The sequence below is a fragment of the Rutidosis leptorrhynchoides genome, chromosome 1 (assembly GCF_046630445.1).
Source record: "Rutidosis leptorrhynchoides isolate AG116_Rl617_1_P2 chromosome 1, CSIRO_AGI_Rlap_v1, whole genome shotgun sequence".
Lineage (NCBI taxonomy): Eukaryota > Viridiplantae > Streptophyta > Magnoliopsida > Asterales > Asteraceae > Rutidosis > Rutidosis leptorrhynchoides.
The window spans coordinates 493,934,122-493,947,736 of record NC_092333.1 but is presented as its reverse complement, the minus strand read 5'-3'; the positions used below and the strand labels follow the sequence as shown (position 1 = coordinate 493,947,736).

At 35.4% G+C, this 13,615-nt stretch overlaps 2 protein-coding genes across 2 annotated transcripts; both read right to left on the bottom strand.

The window, feature by feature from the left end:
• On the bottom strand, positions 1-2,523 carry LOC139875546 (probable E3 ubiquitin-protein ligase BAH1-like 1). Its single transcript, XM_071862882.1, has 6 exons — positions 2,304-2,523; positions 1,789-2,033; positions 1,126-1,380; positions 892-1,029; positions 278-336; positions 1-180 (listed from the first exon to the last, which is right to left on the bottom strand). Exons 1-6 carry the CDS (start codon positions 2,509-2,511, stop codon positions 75-77), a joined length of 1,011 nt encoding a protein of 336 aa, XP_071718983.1. The 5' UTR covers positions 2,512-2,523; the 3' UTR covers positions 1-74.
• Positions 2,524-8,230: 5,707 nt separating this feature from the next.
• Positions 8,231-9,516, bottom strand: LOC139875527 (phytochrome A-associated F-box protein-like). Its single transcript, XM_071862865.1, has 2 exons — positions 9,031-9,516; positions 8,231-8,919 (listed from the first exon to the last, which is right to left on the bottom strand). The coding sequence occupies exons 1-2, from the start codon at positions 9,362-9,364 to the stop codon at positions 8,366-8,368; spliced, it is 888 nt and encodes a 295-aa protein (XP_071718966.1). The 5' UTR covers positions 9,365-9,516; the 3' UTR covers positions 8,231-8,365.
• Positions 9,517-13,615: the final 4,099 nt, after the last annotated feature.

Here is a 13,615-nt window from a genome sequence, read left to right as displayed (position 1 = left end):
GCTTCTGCACATTGATTGTTGGTGCTATTTATTCAAGGGCTTTCAAGAAAAAAAAAAAAAAAAAAAAACCGCATTTAGATCCCAAGAAATGCCCGCGACTGGGATTCCCAGTGTTCCTTTGCTTGTCTGATCCTTTCCACTCTTTCATTCCGAAGTCTTTCGTCCCAATATTTAGGACAACTGTCAAAGTTTCCAAAACCAGTAAGTTTGATCTTCTTCAACTATGGTTTATGTTTGATTAAATTTAGATACGGAGTATAAGGTTAAGAAAGCATACCTTCTACTTAGTAGAATGTTAAGCTCATCCAAATGGAGAGCTCCTTCAAAAACCCCTGCCTGTAAATACACCAAAAAGATATATAAAATCTCCGTTGTAGACAAAAACATGGCACATGTGTATTCAATATTATCAACATGGTTGTTGTCTTGTTGAATGTTGAGTTGTAAATTGTATGCCAGTTATTGCAGTGAACCATCCAACACGTGCTATATGAATGGTAATTTCAACCCATTACTAATGTATGGGGCTTGCTAGGTAGCGTTCTATCTCAAATTAGTCAGATAGAAAACTAGTTAATTACTACTTATTGTTTGATCTCTAGACCTATAATAGATATTACACTAACATTGTTTTTATAGTCATAATTAACGCATTCAAATTATTAGACAGATACTGTTAAAAAGAAGCGCCGAGTGTATGCATAATTCTAGACAAAGAGGGAATTTTGGGTTTGAATAATTATTACTACTACACAAAAAAGTGTTAGCTGACTTAACCCGCCCCATTTCGGATTATACAAAACCAAACCCGTCTGAATATGATACATGACTCGGTGGTCGTGCCACCTATAATGACACGTACTAGAAGGAAAAGGAGTCAGAAGATCATACCTCTCGACAAAGAGGGCATTTTGATGTTGATCTTGCTGCTTTTAATCCATCTACAATTGTTACTGATGCAGCCTTGCAAGCACACATGTAGCAGAAGATGTGCCCACAAGTAAGAGAAACTGAATCAAATACAGTATCCTGTTAAATAATTTTAAAAAACATTAATCAGCAGGTGATCTATAGTGAATCAGCTAAATTACAACTCAAAAAACAGGACAAAAATTATGAACTTACCAAGCATATAGAACAAGTCAAACCAATCTCAAGTTTGAAACTATCAGAAAGCTCACACGAAAGAGATGGTTTTGCGTCATTGAATACAAGACAACAGCCCTCGCATAACTCAGAAGCCTTTCTAGTATTCAACTTTGTTTCCCTTAGGTTAATATGGAACGCAATAAGTTCACACAGCCATGGAGACTGCAGGATTTCAATGTGCATGCTTTGAACTTGTGATCTGAATGCTTGCCCGTGCGTAGAATAATGTATCTACAGATACAATATAACATACAACATCATATATACACAACGAAATCAACATTTTGCGCGCAAGTCAAAACGGACTCCTAATGTTGACCCAAAACACTTTGTGTTATGTGATATCAATATTGATCTAACTTTTTAAATACAATGGCTTATGACGCTTTATGCATCTAAAATACCAGGCCTGTTTACTTACCTTATGTACAACTCTTAATTAATTCAGTAAGTAAAAATTGTTGTTTCTTTGTCACTTAATTTGAAAAATGATCTGTTTGTAGTAGACATGGAAACAAATACCCCTTTTCCAAACAGAGGCATATATAAACAGCACTTGATACAAAATAAAAGTAAACAGCCTCGTACATCACTTGTTTGAGCCATTACAAAACACTACATTGAAATGAAAATACCAACCTTATCATATTTCTTGAGAATTTTACGCATGGCAATGGCGTTGATAATTGCATAACCAACAAGGTCTTTGCCTTCTTGAACTAAAGCACCATGGTTTTTCTTCATTTTACCTCTACACATAACGTAGTACTTACGAAACCCTGTTGCTAAATGTAAATCAAGCAGTTTTCGTGCACGCTTGTTAAAGCATCCAACCACTGCTGACATCTCATTTAGAAGACAGGGAAAAAAAGTTCCATCACACACTACACAAAGATTAAACGAAATCAATGTTGGTATATAATATACAAACATGTATGAACAAAAACACACAATTAAAAAATCATATTCCTTGCATGGTAACTAATCCATATTAATCATTCAGTTATTGAAACAGATATAAATGATGCTAAATGAAATAAAGCCACCATCTTTGTGACAATTAATTAAACACCTTAGGGACAAATTAATTAATCAAAATGTAATGGTCATAGAGACAAACATTTAAACATATATGTGAATATATGAATGTTTACCGGGGCAATGATCGGGACAAATTGCAGAATTGTGATTGGAAGATTGATTAATCTGCAAGGATGATTGTGATGGATGTGAATTCTGTGAAAGAATTGCATCAGTACGACAACGTTTTAAGATCTTTTTGAGATTTTTAAAACCAACAGCAGGTAATTTCTTTTGATCATGCGCTTGCATGTACTCTTGATATTTTTTGCAAAATTTCATCTTTCATTTATGAATTGGATATACAGGTTTGAAGTGTAATTGTGGTGATGTTCTTCTGAAAAATTCAGAAATTAATATTGATAAAGTTACATATATATTCATACGCGTTATATATTATACAAAAGTAGCTTTTATTTCATTCCGTAGTTAATTACTCTTCCATCTATATCTAAACGGACAATCTCAGTGCACCACCTACATGGAATATTTGAATTTTTAAATTTTTTTTTAATTAAATCACTTTTTCCTTTTTAGCTTCCACCACGTTAATAAGTTTTTTTTTTCCTAATAAATAGAACCTTTAGAGCAAGAGGTATCCGTGTCCGTTTTAAGTGTTCATTTCAAAGTAGAAAATGGACCTTGAAATTGATTAAAGTGAGGTGTCGTTCAGTGTCATTGGTTCAAAGTATTGGTGACAGAATAAATGACTTTGATCAATAAGAAACTAGAATAATTGAAAAATAAAAAAAAAAACATTGTCGGTACACCGAGAATGAAGAACTGACGCTGACATAGACACAGAGCAACAGTGGGCTGGTATCCTTTCAAGGGACGCATCGATCTAGACGATGGATCTGACTCCGGACACCCACTACTCTTATTACTTTACCCACTACTCTTATTACTTTAAACAGTTACGAAGTACAATTATTGAACCTAGCTTTCACGGCTATTAAGCTTTAAATTCCTTCACTTTGGTCGAGTTATATAATTTTGATTCTTTAGTTGCGTCAAACAAACTAATTTAAAAATTATTTGTTAGTACTAAATATGGTTTTATATATTTAAGTTTTTAGGTATGCAAGTTATTTATAGATCTATAGATGTTAAAAGTAGGATTCTTTTTGTGTCGTGATATTTCAGAAGTTGTGCAAATAAGTCATAACACGGCCATAACTTGATTAATGTCTACTCCAAATGAACCAAATAAGTTGCGTAGTACATATCAACATTTTGATGTCAAACAAGTCAAATATTTAATTAGTCACATATCGTTTTGTGATAATTGATAGAAGTTTAAAGGTTTAGAGCCTTCAAAGGTAATTTTCGTTCAAAAATTTGGTTCTTATTAATTACGTAGTACAACAAAATTTAGATGTCATGTACTTTAAGATTGTTAAGCAATACTAAAATTATTGGCAATGACAGGACGTCAGTTGTCCAAACTAACATGACCGTCTGGTTCTTTTTAGCGTCGGTTAAAAGTCACTAACAGGGTCTGAACGCACGTTATCGTCTAGGTGGGTTACTTTATTATGCTTGAAAACAACCACATGGTGCGTAAGTGATGGGATTTTGGATTTTAATTGAAAAGTAATTTTGAACATAAAATTTTACAGAGTTGACATATCTGTAATTTACGTACAAAAATCTTGAAAACAGTAAAAAAGTATAGACGTTTTCAAAAAAGATTGAATTGTTGTCTTTCAAGAATACTAGTCATTGATTGCAGCTTAACCATCATAGTGTACAACATTCATACTAGCATTTGTTCACGTAATGGAGTTTAATTACCAAATTTACTTGCTTCATTCGTGTAGGGTTTCTCTTGTCATCACCGGCAAGATATGATCCTAGTGACGATTGAACTTCCACCTTTTATATGAATATTAAAACGCTAACCATCAAACATGTTCATTATGCCCATAGCCAATCCATTGCCAATTAATTGGCACCATTAGCATCAAGTTGTCAATCTTTAGCCAATGTCTTGCCAATTTTTTTTCGTGAAGCCTTTCGTCCATATTGAGCAGATTTGATCACGAAGGCCACTAGCTAATTTTTGTTGTACTTTGTGTATTATTACTTGTACATTGTATTTATTAATTAATAATATTGGATGTATGTTAATTTAAAGAAGTATGAGATGGTTGAGAGTGATATGTGATGGGTAAGTGATAAAAAGGTAATTAGAAAGAAATTGTGATGTGACACTGATGTGACAGAGTGTTAATCTGAATAAGGAAGCCATGGTTGAGAATGCTTTAGTTATCTCAAATTAGCTTGCATTTGTATGTTAAATGTTGTACTTGAATGATCCGGTGGATCAAAATAACACAACCGACTCCGAGAATTATGTATGTGGAGAGAGTCAAGCATGATTACCAAATGTTTGCTGTTAGTTGCCTCCACAACCAAAAAAAACATGCCCACGATCTAAGATAGTGGCCGATTATCTTGTATCATGGAGAGAGTTGCCTTTCTTTACATTTGGTTATAAATTGATGTAAAGTTAGAGAAAAGGGGACATGCCTCTAATTATATTATACATTGTATGTAATTAGAGAGAGATAATAAAAACTTATTATTTTCCCCAATTCGGTTCTTGTTCTTCATTACTGTCACTTAAATATTCCATAACATTTCAGTTCTTATATATCCTTATAAGATCGTTGGGTTAAATCTTGTAACGGATCAAGTGGTATCAAGAGCGAGGTTCACACCTGTGTATGGTGCAAACAAAAGCCGCCTACAAAGTGTCGGGAGAACCCTTGTTGGAGTTGGATAGACATCGGAACCCTACAAGCAAGGAGCAATCCACATCGACCATGGCAGAGAAAGATGGCACACCACCAAATCAAGACGAAATCTTCGTTAAAGTAGAGCGTCTATCTGCCCAACTAGAGTCTGTACTAGAGTGGATTCAAAACCAGGCAAAGCCGAAGGCGAGAGAAACACCCTATAAGGAGAGGATCGACAAGGAGAGCGAATGGAAATATGAGACAGATGACGATGAGGAAAGCGAGACCAGTCGGTCACGGGGCCAAATTGCTAACCGACCATTCAAGGTTGAGGCAAAAATCGATATTCCAGCCTATGATGGAGTCGTGGATGCGGAGAAATTGGACTCCTGGCTCGATCAGCTTGAAACTTATTTCACTCTTTATGGTTTCAAGAGCACCGAGAAGGTCTCTTTTGCAAGATTAAAACTCACTAGTCACGCGTTGGCTTGGTGGAACTCTTATTTGAAAACAACTGAGAATGGGGAAATACAATGGCACGAGTTTACTCAGTTGATACGAAAAGAGTTTTATCCTATGGGATACTCTCAAGACCGTTGGACACGATGGCACAATTTACGCCAACAAAATGGACAACTGGTGCAAGAGTACACAACTGATTTTCGGAGGCTAGCTGTTTCGTTAGGCATCTCAATCGAAAGTGAAGAAACCTTCACGAAATATGTCGCGGGATTATCTCGACAAATCCGAACTGAGATGCGGTTGCACAACATAACTAGTGTTTCAAATGCTAGTCGTATAGCTGTAGCTATAGAACAGAAAAATAAAATGGGCACTAACCCCACTAATGACTTGAGTGAAGGAGAGGGATTTCGTGATAACTCAACAAAAAAGGATTCACAGAGGTCTAAAAACATGTCTTCTACACATGCTGATAGATATTGTGAGCATTGTCAAAAAGAAGGCCACACCAAGGACAAATGTTGGAAGGACAACCCTTCGTTGAAGCCGAAGAAATGGAGCAAAGATAAAGGTAAACGCACGGCTGCTACCACGATGGCAAGTGGGACTGTGGAACTAGACGCTGTCGAAGAAGTAGATAAGAGTCTGTCTTTAATGACAAACCAAGGTACTACTGATGAACTCGTTAAGAAGGAAGAATTATTCACGTTGAAGCTTCAAGTAAAGCATGAGCTAATTGACGCCATAATTGACACGAGAAGCCAAAAGAATTTAATCTCGTCCCACCTTGTGAAGCGGCTCGGGTTAGCAACCACTCCACACCCCAAACCGTACGACCTAGGTTGGCTACAAAAGGGCATGGACACACGAGTCACGTTACAGTGTAAGTTCCGTTTTGCTATAACTAGTCAGTATATCGATGAAGTGACATGTGAAGTGGTTCCGTTGGACATCTGCCAAGTTATTTTTGGTAGCCCATATTTGTGGGAAAGAAATGCAATTTATTTCAGGAGGGAGCAAAAGTACCAATTTGAGAAGGATGGCAAGAAATTTGTGGTTAGAAATCAAAGATTATCACATGGAATCAAGTTGGTAGCAGCTGGGAACTTCAGTAGGCTAGTTAATTCTTCAAAGAGTTTTGTGCTACTAATATTGCGACATATCAAAGAAGAGTCCAAGGTATCAACACTAACCCTGACTTGTGGTGATGGTACTAATGAAATTCGTGGCCTTGTAACAGAATACTCAGGTATGTTTGATGCCTCAGTTTGTGTATCTCCTGACCGAACCATGAAGCACAAGATACAACCGCTTGCTGATTCGACTCGTAGAGCACCAGCTGTTGAGCGTTGTCATGAAAATAAAAGGGCTCGACGATTTTTTAAGAAGTCGCGGGCCAAGTACCAACAATGGCACGATCAACACCGGGTACAATGTAATTTCCAAGTTGGTGATCTGGCATGGTTGCACTCGGTTAAACCTCGTTTAAAAGGGGAAGTTAATGTTGACAAGCTTAAACGATCTGAGCCTTCTACGTTTGATGAGGAGATTGATACCTCATTACCCACTGTTGAAAACTTCCTAACAGACCAAGAGGAAGTACCGGCAAAAGGTATTATTATTGAACACAAATCAAGTTCCACGAGGTGAGGTAAACGGCTTGCTTATCTCATAGGTCTCAATGATCAACTACGAAGTTTTGCTAAGTGGCTATCGGAAACTATAGCTACACAATGTTTCCCGCATCTACAGTTTTAGGCTCGACGGGAGTCGAGTTCTTTTGCCGGAGAAGGGGAGGAATGATCCGGTGGATCAAAATAACACAACCGACTCCGAGAATTATGTATGTGGAGAGAGTCAAGCATGATTACCAAATGTTTGCTGTTAGTTGCCTCCACAACCAAAAGAAACATGCCCATGATCTAAGATAGTGGCCGATTATCTTGTATCATGGAGAGAGTTGCCTTTCTTTACATTTGGTTATAAATTGATGTAAAGTTAGAGAAAAGGGGACATGCCTCTAATTATATTATACATTGTATGTAATTAGAGAGAGATAATAAAAACTTATTATTTTCCCCAATTCGGTTCTTGTTCTTCATTACTGTCACTTAAATATTCCATAACAACATTCCAGTTCTTATATATCCTTATAAGATCGTTGGGTTAAATCTTGTAACGGATCATTGAATGTGGGTTCAAATGTTTTTCCTGGAATTTGGTGATACTGCTCAAAATGATTTTTAGAGCACCTACTAACATTTTTGCATAACGCCTTAGATAATGGAAAACATCACCAAATTGATTTTTAGAGCACCTACTAACATTTTTGCATAACGCCTTAGATAATGGAAAACATCACCTTGCAGAAAGACAAAGAACAAAGATCATCAACCCCTACTAAGATAGATTTTTCATTTTTGTATTGTTGTGGTTCCAGTTTTTATTTTCAATAACACAAGTATATTAGACGTGTGATCACATTTCTTTCACACCAAATAAATAGAGCCAATAAGATGATCTCATATGGTCAAAACAAGTAAAGACCCAAGTGAGCACTGATCATCAATTCTATAGTGTTTCATTGACACAAGATGATAAAGGATCAATGCATATAAATTTGCATCTCGTTTTCCATATTATTATTGATCTTCACCATATGAATACATTAAATCAACAAATTATAAACACACGTCTCACTAAAACAGTAGAAATATCAAATATATATATTTTCTATAACGAACCTCTTATTAATTCTTCTGGTAAAAAAAAAAAATCTACTAACGTTTGAAGAATTATACCATAATACAATCAGATACATAAAGCAGGCCAAACAAACAACCTTACAACACTCAGCAAAACAATCTATTAAACCGTAATCAAGTTCAATAAAGCAATAACAAAAGCTCACAATCAAAACGACAACTTCTTCACGTATACAAAGGCCAATCAGTCCAAGCACCAGAAACATGCCCATTCTCACAAACATAAGCTCGAACAACTGGCTCCCCATCATCATGAAACCCATAAGCAGGCCTCAAACAAAAAGCCGAATGCAAATCCCAAACATCATTACTTGGACAAAACGCACAATTCAAATCAGTCTTACTTCGATTCCCATCGTTAATCGTCCTCCAAACCCTAGAATTTTTAAAATTCTTGAAAACGCCTCTAAACAACATATAATTCCGCTTCTCTTCCGTGTGCACACAACCAGGCCAATCACAAATGTATAAACAATCACCTCTAAACCTACTTGCTAACAACTTATTTCCTTGCTCCCTGCTAAAATTCCACCCTTCAGACGCTAAATGTGCCCCTAACGACCTACAAACCTTTCGCTTCTTACAAACACCAAAACCGCAAGATGTTGTAATAACACGAGCGTTATCGTTATCATTATCATCATCATTATCAATTTTCATTTCTTCATCACAAGTATCATGTTGATCTTGAGCTTTAGTAGCACCATTATAAACAGTATCTAAACACAAATCATCATATAACGACCATGAAGAATCAGAAGCATTAACCGCAACATTAACAGCAACAGCAGTACTAGAACACGAAGGATTTAAATCTGATAGAGAATTACCTAAATCTCGTTCCAATCCGAGATCGAGAAGTACGCCGGAGTGAAGGAGGCCAGGGCAGCAGACGGCGAGTTTGTGCAGCGACGACCAGCCGCCGGGAGGAGATACCGGAGAAGTAACGGTGGAGTTCGACGGAAGTAGATCGGAGACGACAGTCGGAATCGATTGAAAACATTTGTTTTTCCAGCAAATAGTTCGGATTAAACACGAGAATTTAGTGCAAACACAAGCCAGACGTGACCAGTGACGTGGATCATCAACGAGTTTCAGGAATATGTTAAGAACAACGTCATCGGATAGATATGAAAACACATTATCAGCTTCAATTTCAGACATGTTTAAGATCCGGAGTCAGTGATTTGAACTGATTATTGAAATTTAGTCAACTGATTCGGACGATTGATGGATAATAATTACTAGTAGCATATTTTAATTTAATTTAACGAATCAATTTGGGAGGAAATTCTAGGGTTAGGGATTTAAAAAATGAATTTCGAATATGGGGATTTGATTTGATAAATATAAAAGGGATTTTGAGTGGGATGATGAATAGATGTCGTTGAAGCTTTTTGGTGGAGTTGACAGGTCGATAACGACGCCTAATACGTTGTACTAATAAATTTGTTTACGAAAGAAGACGAAACTAACAGCGTTAACTAACGGTAGTACATCAACCAATAAAAAGGTTGAGACTTGAGGTCTGAGACGTGCGTTATTTGTCTACCATAAATATGTTAAAATGTTTACTCACTTCTTTGTTGGTATTTTTAGCTAGTCTTTTAAACTATTTTTAATTTAAATTTAAAAATAGTTTATACACCATCCTTCGATACGGTGCTCTATAGATCCGTTCCATACTTCCATGCAAGGTTGCAAATTCGCTATTCGGGAATTAATCGGTCGAAACTTTAAAATGATTAATCGGTAATTCGGAGATTAATCGGAGTTTAATCGGATTGTACTTTATAATGTAAATATTAAATTTTAAAAATTATATGTGTAAATATAGAAGAAAATCATAAACATAAACTTTAAGATAATTGTTTAAAATTGTTCATTTTGTTCAAAAACTATATAATTTTAGCTTAAATTCATGTTAAAATGTTGACCAATTTTGACTTTGACCGACTTTGATTACTAGATTCGATTTTGACCCATGAATTTACGTTAACCTATTAATTAAACGGATTTTAGAAAAACGGAACGGATTGCTCTTAAAAATGATTAATCGGGGATTAATCGGCGAGTAATCGGGTTTTTTACAACACTGCTTCCATGCATTTCTTTCCTAGAGTCAATACATTCCCACATCTTGCAGTTTCTTAATATTTCCACCATTAATTAACATAATCATAACAATATCATACGATTAGGACTAGGATTAGGATGAAGATGACAAAAATGAGTTGATGTTCAAATCTAGAGGTCAGGATAAGGAAAAAAAGTTTAAAAGAACGTAAATACCCTCATGTGAGGAGCATGTGACCTCACTTAACGAACCTTGACTAACGTTCATTATTGTCAGGTACCAATTACGTAACAAACTAAACATTGGAGGCAACTAGGTAAAACAACAAGGTCACTCCTTGTAATTTGTACCAAACATTATGGACCACTAATTTTGTAATTAAAAGATAAATAAAAATAAATTAAGTAATAAATTACTTTATATATCTATTTGAGCTACTCCAAATGAATAGTAGACTTTTCACTTCTTCAACACCAACTACAAAACTTTTACCTCTTTCAAAACAAACACAAAACTTTTAAACTCTTAAAATTTATCACAAAACTCTTCATTTTTTACATATTAAACACAAAAAACTATATATTCTTTTCACATTAACACAAAAAAAATTTATCACTATCATTTTATTATTATTATTACTATTATTATTATTATTATTACTACCACCATTATTTTATTACTACTATTACTACTATTATTATCAAAAATATTTATATTTTCTTATTTTTTCAATTTCATTTTTCATCCACTTCAATTTTTCTCTTTTGCTTCAAATTTTTCCTCTCTTTTTGACAATTGAATTTAACAAACATTCTTCCGACGTATAGCGAGGACAATTTCTCTAGTTAGACACTAAAATTAAAATTAAACACTAAACTATTTTTTCACTGTTACATGTTGAATTTCAATATCTAGTGTCACTACTAGTGTACCTATTACCTAAGTTTTTGTTTCTAAGTTTGTTTATAAAAGAAAAAAAATGAAAAGAAGGTGAATGAAGAGGTATTCTTTCGATTTGGAAGGATGGGTTGGAGGGAACATTACTAAACCATAAATCATTTTCCTTCCCTTTTTTCCAGAAAAATACAGGAACACTTAATTTTTTTTAGAAAAAATTACGTCGTTGGTACCTGTGGTTTGTTCATTTTTTCATCATAACACCTAAACTTTAAATTTTGCGTCGTTGGTACCTGTAGTTTCATTAAATTACCTAGTTAGTACCCCAGCTAACGACCGTTTATTTTTACAGGTTAACCCCAAATCGATGTGCGTGAAAACCCTAATTCCTCGTTTGTCTCAGAAGAAGCACACGAAGTAAAATTGAAATCACAATTCAAAAACACAAATTCATTTTATTACCAGTACTTTAGTAATTAAAAAACTATCTGGTTCGACACATATTGGGAAATAAAAGTAATAATTGAAGATGATGCAAGCAATTAACTTTAGTACTGGGAACGGGTTCCATGCTATAAACCATAATTGTAAGGTTATATCCTGTTCGACTACCGGTCAACTCCGGACCAAAAATAGCATGATTCAGACAGATCCGGATTCTAATTGTGGATTCCGTCTCCGGTCTAGTCATATACCTCATGTAATGCCCCGTACAAAACCATCGTGTACAGATCATCAATAACAGGATCATTACAAGGTCAAACACTATATGCTGTTTTTAAAATAAGTTTGCATTCATAAGAAAGGGTGCCGTCATAACCAACGTCAAATGTTTAACAACCGATAGTATGCTTCTATGAATAGAAGCAATTAATAATAGTACGTGACCCGTAGGTGGTTACAAATTCATTGTTTCAAAAGTAATAAAGTTTGAATGCAAAATAAACGTTTCATGCGAAGACATCTCTAATAAGCGCAGCGAGAGTCTACAAAGTATGGCAACTACAGTGGAAGCAATCAAACCTTAAGCACATGAGAAAAACATGCTTAAAACGTCAACACAAAGGTTGGTGAGCTATAGTTTAAGTATAACAGTAATGTAATGTAGGCCACAAGATTTCAGTGCTTCAACAGCGTTTCAAAACAGTATGAAAAGTATATGTTCAACTGTGGGCACTTGGTAACTAACTTAACGTTTATAACCCCCTAAAAGTACACTTGGCGAGTGCGTATGTTTACGAAGTATTAAACACCCGTTAAATGCTAGCGCTACTAGCCCGAGTGGGGATGTCAAACCCTATGGATCCATATCTAAGATTCGCGTTCACCGGTTCAAAGACCAATGACTAAACGTTACCGAGCTAAGGGGAAAGTTTATGCCGTTGTATAACCCACACATATATAAAGTTTAAGTACTCGTGCCTAGTATGTAAAACGTAAAATGCGCATGTATTCTCAGTTCCCAAAATAGTTAAAGTAAAAATGGATGCTATAACTCACAGTGGAAAGTAGTAAAAGTCGATACGCGGGAATAGTAAGCAAGTGGTTGGTCCGAAAGGTCCTCAACCTAAGTCAAAAATTACTAAGTCAGTAAATCGTTTCCAAAGGTTTAAAAGTATGTAAATTAGGTCTTAAGTATCATCATCATTCATCATTAAACAAAAAGTGTAAAGTAAGTTTTAAGTCAAGACTAGGGTTTAAAACAAAGGCTAACTTCGTTCAGTCGCCAAGACCTCTATACAAATTGAAATGAGGTAAGACCAGTGTCCATGGCTCCGTATATGAGTCCCCTAGGTTCTGACCAATTTCCAGAACCAAACTTGTCATCAATTGACCGTGGTGACGGTTTAAGTGCGAGTAGGTCAGAAATTTCAGCACAATGTTAATAGGGAGTAGTGACTTTCGGAGGGCCATAGATCCTAAACCGTAACTCGGATTAAGACGAGGTCTAAACGGAAAATCATCTAATCAAACCGAAATAACTGAAAATAAACTTTCCAGTAGCCCAGGTAGTCTGATAAGTTCCATAAACAGTAAGTAAATGTGTTCTGGTGGGTTCTTAGTGCTTGATGCTCATCACGGTTCTCATCCTTGATGCGTATAGCTTCAAGTGTACAACTCTTTGATGTGTTTGCATCATCTTAACCAAGGTTTGACCATAATAACACTAGTGTAAGTCTAAGATATGTAGCACAACTCACTTAAGAGTTGTATGTAGTTTGATGAATCAAAGTTACATCAAGATCTTAGATCCGACACATAGATGAGTTCTACTAGTAATATTAAGCTACAAAATTGAAAGTAAACTAATTAAACAAGTTCTTAAGTTGTAGAACTTAGATCTTAGCTAGATATTAAAGATCCTAGACTAGAAAGTCTAGATCTAGTGTTCTTAAGTTAGATTCTAAGTTACAAAACTTGGATCTACACTTTAATGAAAC